Below are 26626 nucleotides of genomic sequence, written 5' to 3'. Positions count from 1 at the left end.
CCCCCCCCCCACCCAAAAAAAAAGCAGCAGCAGCAGAGATCTCAGACTAAATTCAAGCATATAGCAAAATAAAACAAGTTCATGCAAATGTTACAAGGTGCTCAATGAGATGAAAAGGAGTAGAGGCCAACTAGAATGCAACAGCTGAAATAGAAGATTAGCAATCAAACCAACCTGGCATTGAAAATGTGGTATCGTGTAGGTGGTACAGAAGAAGGAAATTGTAAGAGACAAACGCATACCTGTATAAAGTATATTCCAACATTAACTGAAATGTATACGACCCTGAGCTTATCTGTTGGAAGACTTCTTGCCTGTTGAGATTAGGAATGGAAAAGGTCAGAAATTTTCTATGTTAAGATAATCTTCATAGTTGTCATGGCATGTAGGCAACCCAAAGCATAGAGGGGGCCTGCATGCAAGGTGATACCAACAAGGCAACCAAGGCAAGTAGGTGACCCTAGTTGTCAAGGCACCTAGACGCCAAGGTGCCCAACTAGGCGATGCCTTGACAACTATGACAATGTTTGACAAATCTTGAATCTACCCCTTTATTCCTGCTAGTGCAGCTATCACACAAACTTGTTCAGGTCTGTGCTCCATTGATAAAGCACATGATCAGTACAAGATTGGATATTTACTTTTGTTCCGCTAGAGTGAGGCCTTATCTCAAAAAGGCCAACAAATTAAATTCAGCTTCTAAGTTGCATTTCTTCACTCACTTTAAACAGAATGTTGGCATCCATATGTAAAGCACCAATTCTGTTAGAATTACCACTTGAAGATTCAATTAAAAATTTGAGGTCTCATCATCCTTTCTTTTAAAGAAAAAGCCGATATTTCCTAAGTCCTGTTTTATTTTATTATGTTTACTAATAATGTTGATTGATGGGATTATAATAGAAAAACATATATACCAACAAGTATTACTGTACTTGCTGATGAACTAAAGGTTTATATTAATTCTCTCTGGAAAAATGTTTGGACGTGGACAGAAAGTGAAAACCAACTTTCAAATAAAACTGGGATGTGTACGATTGGCTGTAGTTTTTAAATGTGGTGAAGGTTGGTCTGGTTTAAAAATTCATGGTATTCAATATTATTTTATTTACTGCATTATTTTTTTATGAAATTATTAAAAAAAAAAAAAAAAAAAAGCGACATAAGGGCCAAGAAAAAGGGGAAATAGGAAACAATATACATCAGAAATACGAATGTTTCACATCAGATCTGACTAAGCTCCCACAAATTGGAAGGATCCATGTAATTTTCCTAAAGAAATTTTTTTTTATTCCATAAACTATTAATGTTTGATAATGATGCATTAAAATTACAGCAAAGCATATAAAAGCATGGGGAGATTTTAAGGTTACATTCAGCAACATTTTCATTGATGCACTATATTTTTATGACAAATTAACTAAAATCCCACATAATTCAATAAATTAAAATTTTCATCTCTTTGATAAAAAAAAAAAAATGCAATCCATGTGCCTACTATCACATGAGCTATACTTCTGTAGATTATTATAAAACAAATTGAATGATTTTCTAGATTTCTTTTTTTTTTTTTTTTTTTATTAAAATCAATGTTATGAAAGAAAACCCAAAAGTGAAGGAAAGTCCCAAAATATAAAGAAGAAATTAGGTATTTGTACATATTATCAAATGGAATGGATATATTATGGGGTAATAGGCTATGGAACTATTACCATGTTTAGTTTCAACCTAATTCTCCTACATGCACAATGGAAGGTGATCTCATGTAGGAAGTTTCTTAAACCACTACTGGTGGTTTAATTTCACATTTTATTGTTCCTATATGTATTAAAGTTCCCAGACATCCTTGGTTTTCACAAGATTCCATGGATTTCCGTAACCTTTCAAGGAAGAACTTCTCCCATGGAGAGCAAAATCCATCATGGAACCAACTTGGAACCTTACTTGAGAGGGTTGACCTGCATATGATAGCAAAAGGCTATCAGCTCAAATGTAAGTAAGAATCTAAACTATTTCCACTTGCCTGATGAAAAATCTCTGCCCAAAATAGGACAAGTAGGGTGTACGTTGAGAAGAACAAAAGTCCAGGAAGATCCAACAACACAAAAATGAAGACCTGATCCAAGAAACAACTGTCCCTCATCAATACAAAAAGTCCTTGGACCATAAATGCTACTTAACACAAAATAATATATATTCTCCATTAAGCCACCTTTCATCATATGTAATAATTTGATCAATATTCAATAAGGCTATGTTTGGTAACCAAGAGAAGAAAAGAAAAGAAAAAAAATCAAAAAATTTGAATTTTAGGAGAGAGATAGACACATAAGAAATCATTGTGTAATCATTCCTTTTTTGTCTTATTATGTCTTTTGTACTATTTTCTTTTCTTTTCTTGGTTACCAAACATAGCCTAAGAGTCAAATTATTTCATAGCCAGTTCCATTTGATTGGAATAGATGGAAAGCAATGACCGTCATTAATGGGAAGGAAACAAAAAAAAAAAAAAAAAAAACAACACTGTGAAATCTGTGGTTCCCAAGTAACATAATGGCAAAAAGATCATCCGAGTCACGGATACATCATGCTTTGAGTTAGTAACAGCAACACTTTTGTTACCAACACATTTGACTTTATGGACACATCATGCTCAAATGAAACTTTTCATCTGACATTATTTGAAATATATGAACATTTTGTGGATCATGCATTCAAGCTCAATGTAATTAACTTCAGAAGGTGTTGTTCCAAATTCAACTATCTACTAATAACTATCAATTATGAGCCACTTTAACCAAGCACTTTTATAGTATCTAATAAATTAACCAAAAAAAAAAAAGAGATCAAAAGACAAAGTTCAGAAATATGTCACATTGATATGGGTGCAGCCGTGCAGGTATCAGAATCCAACATGGACACTAGGTGTGCAGGATTCAGCAAACCACTGAAAAATGAAAATAGAATCCACACTCGCTGTGGAAGAGGTAAAATAGATGAGCATGTCTACTGAGTAATATCTTTATGACATCATTGGCTGCTCTTTTTTTTTTTTCCACCACATGGTGGCTTAGTTAGTGCTCAGATGTTGTGTACAGGTTATTTGCATCACCCCCTTGATTCATTTGTTTAGTTTCATCCCAAAAGCATTACATCACGTGGCACAATCAACAAGTCAACTTTGATCAAGACAAGGATGCCAAGGAAAAAATTTCAATACATGGTGAACAATCGAAATTTCATGGATGGCCAATATATATCGTCTCCTATCTATCCGATGAGTTGCCACACCAGCCATCCTTGCTTTGAGGGTTGAAATACAAGGGGTATAACAATCAACCAGATGGTGGGTCATATGTTGAGACGGGCCACAGCATTTTACATATAGCCAACTCTAGGTGTGCTTTGTCTGTGTCAAATTACCCATATCAGCCATCCACATGGCCGAACCATCCTCCTCTTCAAAAGATACATCTAGATTTGCTAGACTGCTAGTCTACTAATCTATAGAAACTTTTGCCTATTATTTATTTTTTGTCAACGAAGCATTCATTATTTTGGTAAACCAGAACAATTAACTACAATGATAAGTTGCTCAATTTATAATTTCTTTTATCACATAATAACTTCATTTATTAATATAAATACTATACTTGTGATAGTCAACTTAACTCTAAAATGAGCCCAATTGACCATAGGCCACAGTTATTTAAACTGCAGTTACATCATAGTCTGAAATTCGATGCCATGTTGAAGCATACAATCCAATCATTTATTTTGATAAGGTAAAATTACTGAGATAACCACGTGTCTGGGTTTTGGCCTTCCCATGGTATTTCAGAGCACAAACTCATTATTCTAGTGAATTTCGCTCTTCTTCCTCCTATAGATCTCCTCAGTGATCCATGGTGGAATTGACTAATAGAGCATGCTGTTTTACACCTGTCTACAAATCTTGTCTTTTTGAGTGTAAAATGTGGCATCTCAAACAAGGTATCTTGCACAATGATTGGTTTTTTCATTGAAACGAGGACTCATTGATGAAAAGAAAACCTAAATTAAAAAAAAAAAAAAGTAAAATGGAGAAGTCTTTGAACTACGTTGAATCAATCAAAATAAGGGGGAAAAAACAAGGTAAACTGCAAATGAGGGGGGGGAAAAAAAAACCTAACCTTCGGCGATAAATTAAATACTTGCTTGTGAAATCCAAAAACAATTGCACGCACTGCAATGTGTAAACACAGAATTAGGGGAAAGAAATAAATTTCAAACTGATACAACTACAATCAAGGCATTTCAAAAAGTCACCTCCGTTTACAATGAAGTTCATAAGATGAAAAACCTTCTGTGTCGTCCAACCATATTCCGGCACTCGCAGTTCAATCCTTATTAATTGAATCTGCAGAACATTAGCAACGAAAAAAGACAAGATCGTGAGATTGCCAGGGTAAGCAGTGGCAACCACTCGAACATCTAGAAACCCAAAAAGCTACTACTTCGTAAAACTCCACACTATTCCAGACATCAACGACTTGTAGCATCAGAAGAAAAAGATTCGAACTTTAATAACCACATCATTCCTAATCTAAGCTCCATGTCTGTACAAAATCCAGAACCGAAATCTCATTCTCAACAAAAGAAAGCTGAAACTGATGATCAGCGAGATAAATTTTCAAATATAGAAAACAATCCCCGATCATAGAAGCAGCACGAAACGAACTCCCGCTGAAGCTCTAAGATAAAAAGAGAATCAAACCTTCATCACAAACCAAAACTAATTCAATCAAATCAGCAAGAGAGAGAGACAGAGAGAGAGAGGGAAGGAAGCAAACCATAGCAACGGCAGAGACGAGGGCATAAGCACCACAGAGGGAGAAGAAGATCCCATCTTGCCAGATACTAGACTCGTTGATCTCATCCCACCAATCAGTAGACAAGGAACCGAATTGCATAGAGGTCATGTTGAGGAACATTCTCGCCATTTTTCCCTCTCTGAGCTTCGTTAAACGAAACGAAGCTCTGCAAAATTCAAAAAAATAAACGAAAAGAAAGCTCAGAATCCGAAAATAGTTAACATCACAGCCAAATACTAGATACAAGAGAAGTAGAACGAATCAAAAGAGAAAGAAGAAAGAGAGGGAAAAGATCAGTATACCAGACGGTCTCAGAAAGAGACGTAATTTACCTCCCGGCTCCACAGTCTCCTTACCTAAGCTTCCAAACTTTAGGGCCTCCTGTGACTCTGTGTGAGGGTGTGAGGGTGTGAGTGAGTGATACAGAGAATGAGAGACTAGAGAGAGAAAAAAGTTGATAACAGTTGACATTGGGTGTAAACATGTAATTTAATACAACACTAGGCAGATAGAGCATTTCGTTAATTAAATACCTATTATACCCTTTATCTATGTCTGAATATACAGGTTTACCACTATCTTTCACGGGAACCCGGGAAGTGGGGCTTCCACACTTCACCACTCCAAAAGTAGTGTCAGATGACGAGGTGACGTCACTCTGAATGAACTAGATCTAACATCCTCCCCTGTGTAAGCGCAGGAGTTCACCATGCTGCCCGTAGCACCAGAGGTGTAAATTGGTCCGGTTTGGTTGGTTCTGGTCCGGCTTAATCTGATTCATCTAAGTTAAAAACCCAAATATTTAGTTAAGTAGGTGTAGGCTATGTATGGACACGTTTCTATTCAGTTATTTATCATGCTAGTTAAGCTCATGTCAATCAGATTATTATGGTTGTGAAGTGTGAATAGGTTAATTGGGTTATAAATGATTTAATCAAACTATAAATAGCCGGTTAATGGTCAAGTAACAGTGTCAGTCATTTCAGTCATAATTAGAAAATCGGGTTTTTCGGTTGGACTTGCCCTTTTCAAAATCAAGTGACTTGGGCGAGTCTAGCCTAGTAATGGCTAGTCGTGTGTTTTTCTTATTTTTATTTTAGGGCAAGAGATCTTTGTCTAGTAGTATTGCTCTTGCACTAGCACAAGATTAATGAGAGTGCAAGCAAGGATATCAACATAGATGGGATTTTTTTTTTTTTTTCATGGGATGGGGTAGTAAATCCGCATATTCTTATGTCTGGCACAAGTTCGATGCAATTAGGAATCATTCTTTTTCGAGTGAAAGGGGGAAGAAAACTACCTGTTTCTGCATGTCTACACCTGGGTGGGTCAACAAAAAAATTTGACATTTTGACACCCTTAGTGGTATCGCTGGTTAAATAAAATAACCAGCATGTCAAGGAGGAGAGAGAATCTCAAAGAGATTAGAGTGTGAGAGGTGCATGACACCAGTAATGTGGTTATCAATTTCATTCTTTTGCTAATGAATGCTCTTCAATTTTTCATATGGACTTTTTTTTTTTTTTTTGTGAGAATTTTCCATATGGATGTTATTAATTGTTGCTATTTTTATTTTATTAAAAATTTGGGAAGAAAAGGACCGCAAGGAATGACCATTGTATACACTTCCATTGGCCCTTTTGTCGATGTAGACCACACAACTAAGTAGCATTCTCTCTCCCATAATAAAAAAGGTGAAACGAAAAAGTAGTTTAGGGCTAGCACAACACAAAAGTCAAAGCACGGAATTGGGCTTTCATTTCCAACCTCTAGTTAGACTTGCAAGCTAAGCCCCAAGCTAAGCCCCAAGCAAAGCCCCACATACCGCTTGCATTCTTGTAGATTTTCTTATAAATTTGGAAGGGTAAATTGGTAATAAAAAATTAATATTTTGAAGGATAAAATAGTCCACTCTAATCCATTACGATCAATATGATACCAAAACCAATATGTAAGACCATGCTCCCACCTTCTATTAATGAAGTCAAAACTTTCATTTTCTAATATTATGATATTATCCCACCATACTAATAACCATGGTGAAGAAGTTCCTTATTTCCCACGTATCAAGTGAAACTTGATCCCAAGTCTTAGAGACAGTCTTCATTCACCAATGTTGCCAAGGATACAGGGGAACAGAGAAATTAAAAGATATTGCCAACTTTATACCATAGGAGGTAAAGGTTCTATGACCGTCGGGTGCATTTTTTCCTTTATCCACGTAGAGGAGAACTTTTTCCATTTTTTTTTTTTTTTTTTTTTTATTTTACAAATTATTTGAAAAATTGCTAATTATGTAAGTAAGAGCAAATGATGTGAAAAGGTAGGGACTATGGTGTAAATTGATTTGATAGAGTTACTTGAGATGTCTCACACTGGGCCTCATTTAACAATGTCGTGTTATACTTAACTGCCCTGGCAAGGTTAGAATCAGGATATCTCCAAAGCTTGATGACAAATCTCATTTAGCATATCCTGTTAGTAATTAACTTAGATAAATTATATGGCCATGGCCCCACTATAAAGTTGAAAAGGCATTTGTTAGTATAGAAACTGACATATTACAACCAAGCTTATCCAAAAATGAAAAAGATTGATATGCTATAACGAATATACTTCACAGATCCTAAAGCTCACCAAGGGTTTCTTGTTCTTCACCAATTCTTTGAGGGTTGCTTGAGAATTTTAAATTTCAAATGTCACAATCATGATTTTAAATTTTTTTTTTTTTTAAACTGTGGTTCTGAATTTTATTACTACAACATATTTGTCGATCTATATTTATTTTTATTTTTTTATGTTAATCAAGATCATCATCGTGGTCTCCACTTAAATCGTAGATGTATAAATAAAGAATCAAACCTGAGACCGTGCGTCTATTTACACAATCTCCAATTCGTCCTAATCATCTGTATCGATATTGTATGAAGGCTGATAATGTTATATGATATTGATATCGAGGTATCATCGAAAAAATGGATCAAATTACATCTAATAACAACATGATTTGATCCGACTTCAATTGATACATATTGATATCAGACTGATACAAATGTTTGCAACCCCATGAGCATTCTTCCAACACTTGCACAACTATGAATCCACTTAGGATTCATAAGTGTGGGGATACTTTCCTACACCCTCTCATATCCTAACCATATTGGTCCTATGGACCCACACTAAATTTCTTTTCCCTCCTTGACCATATAGAAATCTTATTGAATGAAATCGTTTCAGCTGAACAGATTTGGGTCGGTCAGGGCTTTTGAGTTTTTGGGCTAGCAGATCAGGTCGGCATGGGGGGTAGCAGGTCAGGTCGGCAGCCCATGCCTCAACCTAACTATTTTAATATGGCTGCTGGCCGGTGGATTGTCTAATGAGACAACCCATGCATTCACTAATGAACAACAACAACAGTTTGGTCATGTCTTATTTCAGCTTCGGTTATCGGTATGCCGATATCGATACAATATCAATCTAGATTATATTGGACTGGATCAGTGCATATCGGTCACTTTTGTTTTTTGTTTTTTGTTTTAAAATATATATATATATATATTTATGGTTTTACCCCTAAGACAATATTAGTAATTGATCCGGATTAGAGATGCAATTGGATTGGATTTAGATCGCATGTGATCGGATCTAGGTATTTATTGACCAGATACCGAGACCACCAAATGGATATGGATACAGATCGAATTTGGATTTTCAATCATCCGTTTATTCTCCGGGTTGTGCAATCTAGATCTTCTTCCTCTCAGTGAATACAATTTGCTCTTAATCCATATTTTTGAGTTGTCTTAGTTCTTTTCCTTATTCTTTAGAATCTGTCTAAACTTCAAGAACCTTCAAAATCATTAGTTAATTATTTAATTGGATCATATAATTATTTTACAGATAATTTAGATTTTAATCTAGATACCCTTTGATCAGATACGGATACACCTAAACGAATAAGGATGCGGATTCGAATTCTGATTTTGGCTATCCATTTACACCCTTAATCCAGGTCGGTCAGGTATTGATATCAATCTCAGCCGATTCAGCTGATCCGATACCCATACTTAGAACCATGGTTTAAGCAATCTCTCTCTCTCTCTCTCTCTCTCTCTCTCTCACACACACACACACACACACACACACACACACACACACACACACACAATACTGAAAGCCCAAGGATCTAGTGAGGACTATGTTTGTAATTTTGGAGACCAGACAAAGGCAGGTTCGGGTTGGAATTAGACTAACTATATCCAACTAGAAGTCAAATGTGTCTAACACCAGCGAAGAAGGATTTAACCTAAAGTTTAGTTTGGTACCATACTGCAAGATATAGGAGTTGCTTTGACTGTTAGGGGAGTCATCAATATGTAGAAATCAAGCAAATTAGACAGAAACTATATTTTGAATATTTTGCCCGCGTAATTCTCTCACTTTAGCCTAGAGAATGTTTGAACTTCCAAGTCCCCACAAATTTCAACCGCCAACTAGTCAAACCCTAAAGGGAGGGAAAGAGAAAGTGGAGTTAAGCTTTTTCTTTTTTTTTTTATTATTATTATTATTTTTTTTTTTTTTTTTTAATAAGATGAGATGGAACTATTTCAATTAATTATGGTTTTTTAAAGAGAGAGGGTTTTCCACGTTACCAATGTAAGATAAGAGTGTCAATCAATTGTTTGGTTCAATTTTGGTTAGGTTGAATAGATTTTTTGTTTTATTACTGGACCAATTCAAAACTAAACCATTAAAGAACTTTTTGGTTTTGGTCTCGTTTTGCTGTTAGCAGTTTGTAATCAGGCTATTGCTGGCCTTGGTCTAGTCTAGTTTCGGATTTACATGCATAAATAAGGAAATTAATGGGTTACTATCGGTATAGTTTCAGTTTTTCAACGAGTTCAGTTGATCGATGCCTATCGGTTCTATAAAATCCAAACTTGAAACTAAAGCAATAAGGATTCAATATGGTTCCATCAGCCTAGTTAGCAATTCGGCCGAATAATTCGCGAATTATTAGGCCGAACCGAATTTTTCTGAATTAAATCAAAAATTCTGACCGAATCCGAATTAAAAATAAAATTCGGTAAAAAACGTGAATTTTACTAATTTGAATTTAGAACGCGAATAATTCGGGCCAAACCGAATTAAACTGAATTATTCGGTCCACTTAAACAATATTTAAAAACAAAAAACAAAAACAAAAAACAAAAAAACAAAAAGACAGAAAAATAAAAAATAAAACGTCATATTCACTTTTTTGACCGCTTTTTTGATCGAATCCTTAAATTAATCAATCTAATTATTCTAAATAATTCTCCACCCAAATAATTTTCGAATCCAAATTTACTTAACTGTGTCCATCAGGGTAGAACTTTGGCACCTTAGTGTGGGGGAAGAATTTCCTATACCATACCAAACATTGTGTGGAAACAAATTCGCCACAAAAGAACCCACGTGATTGAAAAAGAGAGATATTAATATGGGTCCCACATGGTTGGGATGTGGTGATATGTTTTTCAATTTTTTGAATATGTTGGAAAGGAAAGGGTAGCAAGCAATGAGGATCCCCACAAAAGTAGTACGTACACAATAGGGTTAGGTAGATCATTAATTAACCCACGTGGACCTCTTTGGATGAAGTTAAAAATTATTTTGAGGCCAACCTAACCTTCAATGAGATAATATTAGTCTAATTGTATATTAGGAGTGCATCACCATAATTAGATATTTATTTATTTGTTTTATGGTGTTTTATGTAAAACAATTTTTGCAGTTAGTAGTTCTCCACATGATCAAAATACAAGTAGATTGAAGTTTGAGAACCTTCTATTTTTTTAGGTAGAAAATATATTCATTCAAATAACCGTAAGATCAAATAAGATGCCAACAAATTGAGGAGGAAAAAGAAGTGAAACTAAACTAAACCTAACAATTATAGCATATGCACCTTTAGAAACTCTAAACTTAGGTGTAGCTCCTCTTCTATCAATTTCATGTTAGTGAAGAGGATTAATGACTCCTAGAGTCCTAAGACCAGCTTCTCATGTCCCAATCAATATTTTGAAGAGATATAGCCAAGCACTAAAGAATTAAATCTCTAGCATGAAAGCTCCTCCTTGATCTCCATCTCTTCAGCAATTTCAAATGAAACATTCTAATTGGAGAGATTTTCTTTCACATTGTAATTATACTATCATTGAAATAAAAACTCCCCCACCGCAGGTTTCGCATCAAAAAAAAAAAAAAAAAAGGGTTCACACCTAAAAGGGGGGGGGAGGGGGGGAGGATGTTCTTTTTGTCTAGGAGTGTGGCTCCTATGCGAGAAGCAATTAATGTCTCCCTTTTGGTTCAATCAATGAGATATAGGAAGGTCATTTTATAAAGAAAAAGAGAGAGACATACACAAAGGTGCAGGTGTGGGAGCTACACTCCTAGAAAGAAAACATTATTCTGAAAGAAATATATACACTATTAAAGAAAAAGAAGTACTTCCTTCTCACAAGATGCAATATAAGTGGACAACGTGTAAATCCTCTCTCCTATACCATAATTTTTTTATAGTTTAATTATTTGTTTAAAATTAAAAAATAAAGATATCCGTACCACATTAACCAATCTATATTAATTAGATGTTGTTATTGATCACAACTGATACCAATACGACCAATCCAATAATAAGCCTCTTTTTTTACAAGTGTGACAACTCCCAACTTCCATTTTGGAGAATGAGGACTATGATTTAAGGAAGACTTCAAAATATGGTTTCAACATTTATACCATGAAGGTAAAGGCAAAGAAAGGTGCCCTTCAGTGAAAAAAAAAGAAGAAAAAAACCTTTATTTTCTTTGAGGACAACAATAATTTGCATACGTTAAGCACATTTAAATATCACCCGATCAAGGAGGGGTGCACAGAGATGTCTACAAAGGAGGTTTAATCAAACTCTAAAAATATATAATGCATTCCAAGTTGATAGTAAAGAAGAAGATTAAAATAATAGGTGATATTAATATCAATAATACAATTTAGGAGAAAGTATCACTAAGCAAGTGGTGTAGCCTACTCTCCTCATATCATTTTTATAAATTCTTCAGCGGGGGGGATCACTACCTGGTCACATGGTTATTGCGCCAGCATGGGGACCAATCAGGGAGGCACACATGTATCCAAAAAGAGGGCATGGTGATCTTTTTGCTACCCCCTTCAACCAGCTAGTATTATTTTTCCCTAAATTCTTTTGATGTTGAAGTGAAAAGGGATACATTGACTAAAATCAGAGTGGGGCAATGGCAAAGGGATACATTAGGGGTTGTTGTTGGGAGCAATGGCAAAGGACTCTTTCTGCCTGCGCAGTGGTATGGGTTCGAGTCTTGGAAACCAACCTCTCCGTAAAGGGGGTAAGGTTGTCTACCTATATACCCTCCCAGAACTCTGCTTAAGTGCGGGACGCCTTTGTGCACTGTTAACGACCTTTTTTTCAGAGTGGGGCAGCTGAAACGTGGTGGGCGGCTTGGGCCTTAACCCATTTCTTTTACATGCCAGGGCCATTCGCCTCTTCACAAAAATAATAAGCGTATGATAATTCACGTTATTATGACAAAAAAATTTCTCTAGTCTAGCAGGTCTACAAAGTTTTCCTAAATTGGCATACAAATCTATCATGTGGTAGATGGAGAGAGCTGAAATTTTGGAGGCAGGTGGATCCTTGTTCACATGTTAAGTTTCAGTTGAAACAAAGTTAACCAAGTGACAATAATAAGGTTCTTAAAGTCCAATATATAAATGAAACCTTCTGAGAAGAAATAGAAGGTTGAAAATATGAGAGAATATGCAAATAAATGGGAAAAAATATGATTGAATCTATATATGAAATTTAACACATGGCCTATCTTTACCATTTTCTAGATATCCATATGCTCAAGATTGTTGTCTCACACTTCCACATGGCTAAACATTGTCTCAATCTCGAAATACTCTCTAGTCTTGCAAGACTAGAAAAACTTTTGCCTTATTTGTAAATTTCAACGCGAGCTTAAGAGTTCATGATCATGTACTTTTGAGACTGTTTGATATGCATTCTCATAATTTTTGAGTCTAGAACACATCTGAGGTGAGAAAATAGAGAAAAATCAGGTTCAAAATGCATTTTAGATCCAGAATCTATTCCAATAATGCATACCAAACATAAAATCAGTCTACTTTCACAGACTCCATTAATTAGCTTCATTTTCATATAACAAGAAGAAACAAAATGATTCTCATTATCAGTGTTTTAAAGGAATTGGAACGTGGTTTCTTTCTTTTGCCTATATTACTTGAAGATGAAATGGTATCTGTGATCTGTGATCTGTGATCCACCGGCCTCAAAGGAGTGTAAGAGGCTGCAACAACCAAACAATGGAAGGAAAGAAAGGTAGAGAGTAACAGAGACAAGAATTTACAAGCATGAAGGATCTTCAGCCACCAAAACCTGGGAAGGAAACGAGGCAGGTATGCACCTCATGGACAGTGCACAGGGAAAACATAAGAATCTAATAGGAAAACAGTCCGCAATATGAAGTAAAATATTGCTCCCTAATTAGAAAAGCGAAGTACTAGTCTCTGCCGGTCAGAAATAACCACCAATCTTTCAAGATTCAAACATCATCCCAGAAAGAAGTTCGGGGAAAGAAAAAAGCACTTAGGACTAGAAAGAGAGGAGTCCTCATGGACTTCGATAAACAACGAAGCAGAGATATCTCCTTTAAAAAGCTAGTACATAAGAAATGGTACCCTTCAAATTATATGCCTATTTAAAATACCAAGAATATAGTTGAATAGTAAAACAGGAACAAGAAAATGCTTTCATTATGTGAAAACATATGTCAATGTGCACTAGAAGTAGAACAAAAAGGAACTGGAAGGGTTTCTTATTTTTTGGTTGGGGTGGGGGTGGGGGAGGAAGGGAATGTATACAGTAGGCAGCTGATAATTGAAGGAAGTAGTTTCATGCATTTCCACCTCCTCAAGAATTCCCTTTGCAGACATCATTCACTTCATGTGAAGAAGCAAAACAAAAAGAAAGGTGGGGGGGGGGGGGGGTGTGGGGTGAGGATATATTAGGAAGGCTGAAAATCAGTAAACTAATCTCATGCATTTGAATATAACCTTAATAATTCCGCTGTACATGTCATTCACTTCTCACGAAGCAGGCTCATTTCCAACTTTGTATCTCTGGGATTGTCAACCCACATTGCCCTACAAACTTCAAACATCCATATATTGCCAAAGAAAATTACACTTGTAAAATCAATCTAAAAAAAAATTTAGCCAACTATATTAGTCGACAACCAACAAAAATTACTTCCAGAGATAAGACTTCTGAGGCTACTAGTTGCAACTGTCACTCTCCTCCACCGTATATGAGATACTTCATTCCCCAATAGAAGTAGTCCACAATATCATTAGCTAAGCAGTTATCCTACGGATTCTTTTGGTATCAAGAACAAGAATCCAATTGGGATGAATATGCAGATCACTTGAACAAAAATGCCCAATAGAAGGTTCTCGAAGGAACCTGATGAGATGTTCAGCACAGAGGCCAAACCGGCACCTACAAATGATCCCAATGTGGACCCAAGGTTATTTATGGACATGAAGAGCGCAAATAGGGTCCCCTCGATACCCGGTGGGCAAAGCTGTCCAGAGAGTATCAGGAATGGCATAAACCTGCACAAAAGAAAATAGGAAGTCAGGCTATCTGTAAGATGTTTGCTAGTCTCCTCAACCTTGTAATAATACTTGGTTCTTGAACAAGTTATTAACAGTAGTTCCTAATTAATGAGGCCTGCACTGTTTCCATTTCCATTAGATTCTAGAAAGTGTGTACTTTTCCCTAATCTCTTTAGCTATCCGAAAGTTAACACAGTTAAGAGAGTTTCTATACGTATATGAATGGCTCTGGGTTTTCACAGAAAAAATGTTGATGTAGATCGAAGGAGGAAGAAGGGAAGGAAGGCCAACCCAAGCCTATCGAGCTTAGCCATCATCCAGCCAATAGCCAAGTCTGGCCAGCCAGCCTAGACCCAAGTATTTATGGACCAGGGTTGCATCCAATATTACATGTTATTTAGTCCTTACGTGGAGGACTATAGAAGTTTCTACTTGTTAATTTTATTACATTCCAACTTATTAGTTAGTTTCTCTTTTGGAGTCCAATGTAGGCTGGATCTTATAAAGCCTTATAAGTTTCTATTTTTCCGGTTGTTTCTATTCTGTAACTACATGTTAGTTACTAATTTGGGAGTCCACAGAAGGCTTCTATTTGTACAACTGAATACAATTATACAAATTTATAAATAAGAGGAGAGGGCTGTAGCAGCCCATGACTTTGACAAGTACCTATGGCCGTTATGCTGTTACTCTTGTGTGGGCTGTAGCAGCCCATGACTTTGACAAAGTACCTATGGCCGTTATGCTGTTACTCTTGTGTGAAGCATGAATTCTGTGAGATGCAGAACACCTGAGATTGCTGGTGAGAGACTAGCAAGGCATGAGTGAGAAGCTCTTTTCATATCCCCTACCCCTATTTTTCTTCCATTCTATCTTCTGCAGTACAAGAAGTTCCAGATCTTATTCAACCATACTCGTTCATTCGATAATTGTTTGGAGATATATTGTTACCCTACAATTGTAAGACTTGTTGAGTACTCTGCAATGCTGCTTGGTGACCATTGGAGGAGGTTTATTCAATAATGGAGAGAGGAACAGCTACTGTGCGCCAGCTTCTTTGGGATGTAACAGTTCCTGCAACACCCCTTTGGTTACTGCTTTGTTAAGCTATTGATGTGGGGAATCCAGCCATGAATTTGGGATGATTTTGGAGTATTATTATCTCCAAGGATAACGTTCTACCAAGAGTAGGTGATTATCTGTCCAGCATATCTGGAGTTTGGTAGAGTTCCTAATCTGAAACTTGAGTTCAATTTTGGTTCACCCACTCATATCACTGAATTCAACCAATGGATTACTACGAGGTTTTGGGAAGTTGTTCCCATACCAGCCTTACACGATTCAACTTTGAGGCTGATCCAATTTGTTGATTGATTGTCAATGAATTTTTCTCCTATTCTGGCCTTTACTCTTGCCCTGTGATTCTGCCTGTCAGGTTGGAATCTGAAACTTTCCTTCGGAATGAATTGATTCCATCCATTTGGTATCAAAGCTATGGCAGAGGGAAATACAAGGACTCCGGATCAGACCCTTGATCCTTTCAATCGAATAACTGAGATGATGCAACAGATGTCTACAGGACAGAAGCAACTGTCCAACAAGATGACTGCCATGTAACGACGGATGTGTATTCCTGTTCCTGCACAAGGTAGCTTTGCATATCAAGGAGTTGAAAGGAGGTTGGGGGGTGGGGGGGCAGCCAACTCATTCTACAGCCAACAACACTCAAAAGATTCATGGATATAGAGCCACTGAGGTTTCCCACACCCCAATCCATCTTTGAGGACTATATGAGATCATATTTTGAAGGTAATAATGGTGTCCATCATAGGCACTTTGATGATTCCCAAGGGGTTCGACTAGAGGTGAAAGAATACAATGGAAATTATGATCCACAAGTTTTCAATGATTGGATGAATGCTTTGGATGTTTTTTGAGTGGTACAAGTTGATGGAGCCAAGGAAGATAAAAGTAGCATGAGCAAAGATTATCAGGCCAGCCAGGTAGTGGTGGAACAATCAAGAACTAGGGTTGCACAGACAAGATACAGAACCCACAACTTGGGCTGAGATGAAAGAAGAACTAAAAAGCAAGTACCTTCACAAACTTTCCGAGCACAATTGCATTATCAACTAAAATCCTTGCAGCAAGGCATCCTTTTTGTCATTGAGCACATGCAACAATTTATTTGCTTGTTTTGCGGATGGGATTTGAGGAGAATGATACCCATCTTTTGTCTTGATTCACGTTGGGAAACAACCATAGATTCGGCAAGAGCTTGGCGTGGTTGACATTTATGAAATACAGGGTTATTTTCAGAAGGTTCTACTGAAGAACTATTGAGACCTTCTTTAAGATGCCTGGATTCCATCACACGGCTCTAAATATAGTTGAATGGTAAACCGAGATCCATATAGCCAACCCCATTTAATTGGCAAAATGTTTTCTTGAATCAAGTTGTATAGTAATATGTATCAATATGGGTATCTCAAAAAGTTTAAAGATTCTATTAGAGGAAACAATCTAGCAATAAAACAGAAATAGGTGCAGGGAAAAGTATGGCATGAGTGCATGTTGTGATATGTTCCGTGAATTCAGTAATCGAAGGGGCAAATAGCAGAGAAAGGTAAAGTACACATACTTAAATTGATTGACTGCATCGGCAAGAGCAGACCCACATAGAACCATAAGCTTATCTGATACGCCAAATGAGACATTCAATCGAGACACAAGAGCGATATCAAGGAGACTCAAAATAGCAAGACCAACCTGGGTCAACCTGTATGTTTTGTTTTGTGGATAAAAGAAAGTAGTTTCAGTGAAAACATTATCAATAATCAAAAAAGCATGTGGCAAGACTTTCCTGCCAAAACGGAAAACATCAAAGGGAGAAAGACTTGTAAACAGACTACTTACATGAGAATTCTTCTTAACTTCATGGTCTTCAAGAAGCGATTGAAAATGAAGGTTCCAACCATGAGGCCCAACCATCCAATAATGCGTGAAGTACCCAGAAAGGACGCATCCAATTTTAAGAATTCGGTCTGGTAATAGAACATGACCGACGAGAGGTTTGGAACAGTAACATTTGCTAAGAAAAACCAAGTCATCGGTCTGGCCTTCCCAAAATAAATTCAAACACAAAGTAACCATGATAAGTAAGATTAACATAAGGAAGATTCTCAAAGAGGGGGGAAAAGTAACTAAAATATATAAGAAGAAATATAAATGACAAACCAGGTTAACCTTGAGGGGACCTACCAATGGTGGACACTACATTAGGAGAAACTGATAGTGGTGGCCTGGTGGGTCCCACAGATGAATCTTCCAAAGAACCCAACACAAAACACAATCAAATGATCAGAACCATCCTTCTTCTTTTTTTTTTTTTTTTTTTTTTTTTACTTATTGATGGAACCAGTTACCAATCTTTATATGAGTGCCCTAACAAATTATCAGGTTTGAGTTAAAAGCATAACATTGGAATTTGCGAGTGTGTTCAGCATTGAAGAGAAACAGCAGGAGAGACCAATGAACAGTGACCACCACCACCAAGTTAAACAATATCGCATCGGTAGATGATCCCCAAGGTCTAGTAGTAGCATTGATTTATTCAAGACCTACCTGAGGATGATGGGTTGCCCAAATGCCTGACACAAACTATAGATAGCTGACTTTATAGACTGGAACCACTGTACAGCCAAAGAACCATCCTTTTGCGGAGTCTTAGATCCAGTTGAGATGAATTTTCCTTTTTTGCTGTTTTTATGGCTCTTTTTTCTCCTCATAGTACTTTCCCTAGAATTTTTAACTGATGAATCGTCAGAATCTGAGATGCTACCATTTCTATCTTCTCTATGAGAGCTCTTTGAATTACTAAGCTTTGGAAAAACTTTGACACCAGAAGAATCCTCTTCAACCAAACCACATGATAATAACTGCATGGCTGGGAGTATAGAGAAAAGAAGAAAAATTGTTCCTATCTGTAAGTTGGTAAGTGCGAATCCCCCTAACAAACTCCCGAAGATTCCACCAAAGGCCATTGACAACCAAGACATTGACTGAAGGTCTCCAGCAAAAGCTGCCCTGATCAAGAGAACAATAAGAACACAAGTCAGATCCCCCAAACATGAATGAAAACATTCAGGTAATAGTCTGAAAGACTACAAGAATTCCAAAGAGCAGTGTACTTCTACCAGCAACAACATGCAACGATTGGCACAAACCATGTTTAGAAGTCATACATATGAGATCAACAATAAGAATCAATCCGTGCAGATGAAAAAAGCATACATTGGCACCCCTCAACCCCCCCCCCCCCAAAAAAAAAAGAATCAGTAATTCTGCTGAGGAGAATTATTGCAATCGTCCATCTGGTCTAGTTTTGGCACAGGGAAATCTCCAATGTGGGCCTGTGGCACTCATCAAATGGTAGGTCGTCTAGCATCTATACGTAAAACAGTATGCTATTGACATATTTCTGTTGCAGTCTGGTTGATGGGATATTCAGAACTCATCTATACAAAGAACTGAAAAAAGTAGCAAAATGAAAGAACAAACGTACCGCTCACACCGTACTGCTTCAGCAATCATTGCATCGATCACAACATCTGTCATGGCTGAACCTAGGTTTTGCACTGTTAAAATAATCATAAGAGGTCCACTGGAACTCCTCAGAGATGCATTTAGCCCTAGAATTAGCCATGGGAATAGAGATAATATGGTTGAGATGAATAAGTATGGTATCCTTTTCCTCCCTAATATAGGAATACAATCCGACAAGATCCTGCCAAGAAGATAAAAGTTAGGCCTCTGCCAAAAAAATAGAACCACAGAAATAACGCAAAATGCCATGTAGTACACCATATACCTGCTTGATTATTGTACATACAAAACCTTCATCAATCAAGTTTTCATTCAGCCATTACTTTTACATTATTAGACATGCAAAAGTGTGAACATTGGCACCAAAAAGGAAATCTACATATAAGTCAGTTTGGACGTCTCCGAACTTAAAATGGTATGTTATGCTTTATATTTAATTTATTTCTCGAGGCAAACAGAATGAAGCTCATGCTTAAAGTTTATACTGATGACGCACATGAGACTCTCAGACCAAAAATGTTGGGCCCAATTGTTTGTATTATCATTACTTTCTTTCAAAATATTGTCCCCAAATTTGTTATACTTCCTTTATATCTTTAGAATAAGTCATGCATTTTATATATTTTTTCAATTATTATAGAGTCATGTGAAGCTAATGCTCCTAGCTCCATGTTGCAAGGCTTACAACATGTTGCTTTTTATGCAAGTCAGACAACCCTCATCATACTTCATGTTAAATACACTCGTCAAAAGTAAAAGTAATATACAAAGACAAGATAAGGAGAAAATCACAAGCTCATATATAAAGAGATGCAATTACCTCCCCAACCCCCCCAAAAAAAAAAAAAATGGTATGCCCTAATCTACCAATAATCACCCCATGAACTTTTCTCTGTTTTAGTGAGGCAAACCCACATGGAAAGGATAATGTGGCAATTTCGACCATTGAATATCCAAGGAATGTCTGGATAGACCACTTTTCAAATTTCAGATTAAAATTCAATCATATATCTTTCCATGTATTGGAATTTTCCTCTTGTACTTTTCTAGCCATCCATTTCATTCCAATAGGGTATCATTTTTCCACGGGATTTTCTAATGCTTAAAATTTCAGCCCTATCTGACCTGCCACATGGCAATACCTTTGCGCAACCTTGAGATACCCTCAAGGCCATGTGACCTAAAGAATAACAACAACAACAAACTTAGCCTTATCCCAACTTAATGGGGTCGGCTACATGAATTCATACAAAACAAAATAGAAAATGTCCAAACAGAAAAGGGGGAAGGGAGAGATGGAGAGATGGAGAGATGGAAAGATGAGAGATGAGAACAGAAAAATGAGAATAAGAGGAAAGAGGCACAACCCAACAGTTAGGAAAATCTCAGCTAAATGGGGTTGGCTGCATGGATCCTTGCCCTCCAACAGGCTCTATCCAAGGTCATACTTGGGACAAGACCGAGACTATGCATGTCATTCCTCACCACTTCGTCTATGGTCATTTTAGGCCTGCCCCTACTCTTTTGGCTCCTTCAGTCTGAATCCGGTCACTCCTCCTTACTAGGGCGTCCTCCATTCTCCTTAAAACATGGTCATACCACCTCAAATGACCTTCACGATGCTTGTCGTTGATTGAGGCAACTCCCAAAACAGCTCTAATATGCTCATTCCTTACTTTATCCTTCCGAGTTTTACCACATATCCATCTTAACATCCTCATCTCAGCCACACATAGCTTGTCAATATGACTTCTTATGTAAAGTACAAAAATTCGGTGGAGACTAAATAGGGGGAAATATAATAAATAATGAGAAAAAATAATAATAAAGAGATAGGAGGAGAAAAAATATGGAATTCCGTAGTTGATAGATTAGCTTTACAGACCACGCTTGGGGTCTTGGCTAATTGACAGGTAGCCAGCCTCTTGACCTTATTGAGGAAGCCATGATCTCCTTCTCAAGGAGAGAAAACATAGGAATCAATTATTATTCAAGTCCGTCTTCTCTTCATTCATGATCTCTAATAAATAGGGTTGTACAGCCATTACATAACTTACTTTGTTACAATTACTATCATATCAAATAACTACCCAATAACTCCATAACACTACAAGTTTCATGATACTACAATAACCACACCCATATCGTCAATGTAGATAATTAATCCACGTGCAGGTGTGCACGAAACATCTTGACCGCCCAACATTCCGCCTCATACATCATAGTTAGATGCACAACAGTCCTATAGAATGTTCCATTGAGCTTTAGAGGGATACGCCTGTCACATAAGACTCTGTACGCACCTCTCCACTTCATCCATCTCACTTTCATTCTCTGTGAGATATCATCCTCTATGTCATTTTTTTCATTTATAATAGACCCCAGATATCTAAAACAATCACTTTGAGGAATCTCTATCTCCTCAATTTTCACCATTTCATTATCCATCATAGAGTGGCTAAATTTATACTTTGCATACCCCATCTTTGATCTACTAATCTTAAAACCTCTTGATTCTAATTTTGATCTCCAATCCCCACTTTAGTCTCATTCACTAAAACAATGTCATCTGCAAAGAGTATATACAAGAGGACCTCATCTAGAATGCTCTTGGTTAACTCATCCATGATAAGCGCACGCAAATAGGAGCTTAAGGTCGATCCTTGGTGTAACCCAATTGTAATTGGGAATTCCTTGCCTTAACCTCCCACATATCTCACACTAGTCACCACGCCCTCATACATGTCCTTAATTATATCCATATATATACTTGACACCTCTCTCTTAACCAAGACATGTTGGATCAAATCTCTATGAACTCTGTCATATGCTTTTTCTAGGTCAATTAAGATCATGTGGAGATCCTTCTTGTGGGCTATATAATTGTCCATGATCCTCCTCAGTAGGTAGATAACCTCTATCGTAGATCTACCTAGCATAAATCCAAATTAGTTATCCGAGATCTTAGTTTCTTTTCTCAGGTGGGCTTCAATAACCTTCTCCCATAGTTTCATAGTATGACTTAGTTTTTTGCTTAGTTATTGCAGCTTTGAATATCTCCTTTATTTTGTATATTGGAACTACAATGCTTCTCCTCCAATAACTGGCATCACTGGATCCTAAAAATAATCTATATGGGTTTCATACTGGAATTACATAGAAATATATATATATATATATATATACACTTTAAACTTTTAATAATCACCACCTAAGCTTTTGTCTCTAAAAATTATTTTGTTTAGCATTTCATTATTATGTATTTTCTGCAGAAAAAATAATAATACATTTTGAATGAGTATCCTATTTTCCTCTATTTGAACATTCCGGTATATTTTTGTTGCTTATTCCTTGTCTAACACCCATTTATTGGTCGAATACAAATTAAGATGCCATTTTCAAGTTCAAAAGTTTAAAATTGAAGATTTAAGAGAAATAGACCAGTACCCATAAAGTGGTTTTATACTCCATGGGAAAAATACTACAGAAGACACAAGCTGGGAGGCTGACGGTGACAAATTAAGCCCGTCTTTCAGCTGATAAGAGACTGCAGTCCATACAAATGATCTGAAACCCTGCATTCACATGTAACCATTGAGATTTAGAAAGAGAGAGAATGATAGATAGTGTAGTTGAAGCTGAGGAACAGAAAATTGGAGAAAGTCCTCACTGACAGTTCTAAATACCACATACAACAACTGTTCTAAATGTGCACTCGACAAGAAAAAACTACAATAAATGCAGAATGCATGCAGTTCTAGAAAATAATTATTCAATTTGGTACAGGAAATCATCATACGGGAGACTCACGTCTCAATCCACATGATCACAGTCCTACAATGTAAATCACCATTTTCATTTGGGTTTGAAAGATACAACATCCTTCTTATATTCCTTGGGTTGAATTTTACATAATTTCAAGAAAAACTACTTTGTGGAACTAGCAGTCAATATGTTGAAGTCACAGGATGCAGCCAAAGATATGGGTGGAGCATAATATCATGGGCTAAAAGGGCACATGAAAAATCCAAAAGAAAAAGTCCCATGCAAAACTGTGAAAAGAAGAACAAAAGACTGCAGTAAATTGCATAAACTTTGCAGTCAAAAGTCTCTTAATTTTTTATGCTGGTATTCCCCTCTTGCCTTGCAGTAATGAATTTCTGATATTAGAGAAGAGCAGGACAATGGGATGAATTTTCTATTACTACGCAATGCTTGAAAAAGAGCTCATCTTGGGTCTTACTTGGGGCAAATCCAAGAACAAGAGAGTCTCAGAATCCTATCATAGAGAAATACGAAGAGAAATACGAGAGAAAATGACAAGTTAAAATAAGTATATCCCATTGAGAGGTAGCCAGTCTTCTATTTTACTATCACTTCATATTTAAGGCTCTAGGAGAAAAAATTCCACTGACTGCCCACAAACCAGAGAAGATAATGAAAAACCCCATTGGGAAAGGTGGCCTTGTGATGAGAAATATCCAAAGAAAGAATAAATTGGCCAAATCACCACGGTGGTATCCTAGGAGAAAGAAAGCTTGTGGCATAGGCTACAGTCTGGGAGGTGAGTGTGACTCAGGTCAGCCAATGATCACCACCCTTGCACGTTCCCTCGGAATAGCATCAGAAGACTGCTTCAAAAAGTGTACATATCTGTGACATTGATGATTGATGTGGATGAAGGATGAAGAGTTGAAGACAGCCTGAGAGTTTTTCGCATAGGGTCCTTTTCTCATAAAATGTGGCATAGGGTCACTAGATCTGGTTATGGTATTGGATATAGGAGGGACTCGAATTCAGCCACTAGTCACCCTTGCATATTACTCTCCATCATAGATACCTTCACCTCTTCAAAATTCAAACTCCCAATGTTTAGCAAAGGTTATCGCTGGACATATATTCTTTCCATGGCATGCGCTGGTCTGTGATCTGATTTATGGAAAGCATTGGGGGATGTAGAAGTAGAGGGAATCAGACTCTGTTGGCCATTAGGAAGATGTAATTATTCATTGTGTCAAATGGAAAGAAGGACTTGGATCTTATCTTGTAAGATACTTTTCCCTCACGCTCCATCTGGTTTGTTTAAAATTTTGAAGAGTAAATTAAAACCAAAACAAAAACAAAACAAACATATGTGGTTTTGCAATCAGTTTCACTACAGCACCTGCTGCTCTAGCTAATTGTCCACCCTTTCCAAGTGTGATTTCTATGTTGTATGGTCGTGCCTAAGGGCATATCTGTTGAATTACATTCTTCTTTTTTATCAATCAAACCCCTTCCCAAACTGTACAAGCTTCTTCCAAAGCATTTTCAATTCATACCATACCAATATATATCTGTATCTTATAATTTTTACTAAAATTATCAATCGCTCAGCTTCTGTTAGAAAATATTGAAGAAGAAATATGTTACTTTAGTTTCCATCTATTATTTAAAAGGCTAACTATTTTCTGTTCTGTCATTGGTCTTCCTTCTGAAAATTTTTGATTTTATACATTTTGTATCCAACCAGACGGAGCCTTTCCTTCTTATTGGCCTAATACACTGCCCTAAACCAACCCTCCACCCAAGTTCCATACCCCTACAAGATTATTTGGAAAACTACTGCCCCCCCCCCCCCCCCAAATATAAGAATTTAGCAGCATAGCATGGTAAATCAGCCATAAAAGGGTCCTCTGACATTATTCAAAGAGAAAGGATAAAATATGTTCCCGTCCCCCAAATTTGTTGAGGAAATTGAGTAGTCCTTCAGCCAAGCCTCCAAACAAATGTTTGAAACAGTATCCTTAACATTACGATGAAGGGAAGCATAAAACTAACATTAACATGGCCCTCTTCAGTCAGCAAGTCTGCCAAATTGAAAGCTTCATGCACATTTCCAATTAAAGCATGAGAAAATTCCCCCTGGTTGAGACTCAAAATAATCCCCTTTTATACCAAGTAATGTCTGAGGTAGCCACTCCAACACTCAGCTTCGAATTAATCAAATTCCCAAGACATCCTCCCATAAAAGGCTGTCTATGATAATTTACTATTATCTGTCTATCTACGCCATTGCACTCAACTAATTCAACAAGAAATCCAGGTCCATCACCCAGTAAAAGTATTTGATAAGTCACACCAAATAAATGAGCTTTCCAATTCCTGGATCAAGTAAGGAAGTAAATGTTCCAAATCCAGAAGCCCCAAAATCATAAGAATAGACATCCTCAAACCTAAAATATCTCGAATCTCATCACCCAAAACCTCTAAAACAAATAAATCCGAAAATGATAGGATCACATATACCCAACAACTGACGACCCAAAACCAATCAAAATTCTTCAAAAACCATCACCTCTAATCCAACAGGAGGAAAATCATTGAGAGTAAGAATTCTATATTAATAACTAATCGAAGAAAGCATTTCGATCAAGCAATTGAAGCAAACAAAGAACGTAGCTTGACGAGAAGGATCCAGACCTGAATGAAGTAAACCAAAGAGATAAGCCATAGGAAAGAAAACCCGTACGCAGCCTGCAACTGTTTCAGCCATGCTATCATTTTGAGTGGAAAAAATGGAGGCCCTCTTGGAGCATCAACGACTTCTCTCTCTCTCTTTTTTCTCCTTTCGTCCGAGAGAAGCAGAAGAGAAGAAAAGAGAGAGATAAATGCACAGACGCAGACTCTCTCTCTAAGAACCGCTACTTGCCCGTTTTCGCTTCCTCACGCTCTTTCCAAATGTTACTGTGTGTTCGTCTAGTACCCAGCTGACGTAATCCTTGGGACAGTTGGACCTGCGAAGGGTGTTCGTGGCCGTCGATCTGGATTTGCACTTATAGTTGTGGGGCCACTTGATGAACTCAAAGCCTTCTACGGAGTATCTATGAAAATAAAGCTAACCAATCCAACGGTTGTGACGTAAGGATCTGTTGGGATTGGGACCAAAGTCATGGCCACAGGCCCACAAGGTCCAATACTAAGATCAGCGAAGAAAGAATCAACACGTACACCGTGTTGTTTTCACCAAAAAAAAAAAAAAAAACTACCACCGTGTCGTCAATCTTGACCTTTTCGGTTTGTTTGAATTGGAAGACTATCTTTGACCGTAGTTGATGTATGGCCCGTTGGATGCCCAAGTCAATATTTCGAATAGATATTTTTAACCGTCCGATAAAAACTCATACTTCTTCAGCTCGATGTGATTAATCAACATGAAAATAATGGGAAAGTTTTCTTTCACTCGTTTCAACCATATAAATCTAAGGTCGTCAATATTACTTCCTTATTGTTGTGAATTTCAAATTGGAATTGAATTGAATTATTTACATTGAAATCGTGAAAATGATTAACATATAAGTAGTAAGTTTAAGTCATTTCTTATTAAGGTTACATACATTTCAATTAAAAAAAAAACACATTAAACAACTATTAGAAAAAATATATAATAATAAACAATTCAATTCAATGTTAGA

The 26626-nt window shown here is 36.9% G+C and overlaps 2 protein-coding genes across 4 annotated transcripts in view; both read right to left on the bottom strand.

The window, feature by feature from the left end:
* Positions 1-5310, bottom strand: part of LOC122094051 (tobamovirus multiplication protein 1-like) — a 10983-nt gene extending 5673 nt beyond the window's left edge. The window contains exons 1-6 of one of the 3 annotated variants that reach the window (XM_042664668.1): positions 5210-5310; positions 4833-5019; positions 4309-4399; positions 4173-4225; positions 2024-2116; positions 243-314 (exon numbers count right to left, since the gene is read on the bottom strand). In XM_042664668.1, the coding sequence (XP_042520602.1) occupies positions 243-314; positions 2024-2116; positions 4173-4225; positions 4309-4399; positions 4833-4982 (459 nt within the window). In that variant the 5' untranslated portion in view covers positions 4983-5019; positions 5210-5310. Of the gene's footprint in view, positions 1-242; positions 315-2023; positions 2117-4172; positions 4226-4308; positions 4400-4832; positions 5020-5155 lie in introns of all 3 variants that reach the window. The other 2 variants (XM_042664666.1, XM_042664667.1) reach the window with 2 other exon arrangements.
* Positions 5311-13970: 8660 nt separating this feature from the next.
* On the bottom strand, positions 13971-25880 carry LOC122092771 (probable folate-biopterin transporter 4). Its single transcript, XM_042663054.1, has 7 exons — positions 25635-25880; positions 22620-22747; positions 19132-19353; positions 18192-18653; positions 17484-17681; positions 17209-17346; positions 13971-14564 (listed from the first exon to the last, which is right to left on the bottom strand). The coding sequence occupies exons 1-7, from the start codon at positions 25713-25715 to the stop codon at positions 14312-14314; spliced, it is 1482 nt and encodes a 493-aa protein (XP_042518988.1). The 5' UTR covers positions 25716-25880; the 3' UTR covers positions 13971-14311.
* Positions 25881-26626: the final 746 nt, after the last annotated feature.

Source organism: Macadamia integrifolia, chromosome 11, assembly GCF_013358625.1.
Source record: "Macadamia integrifolia cultivar HAES 741 chromosome 11, SCU_Mint_v3, whole genome shotgun sequence".
Classification (NCBI taxonomy): domain Eukaryota; kingdom Viridiplantae; phylum Streptophyta; class Magnoliopsida; order Proteales; family Proteaceae; genus Macadamia; species Macadamia integrifolia.
The sequence above is the reverse complement of the archived record's forward strand: the minus strand, read 5'-3'. Positions and strand labels throughout refer to the sequence as shown.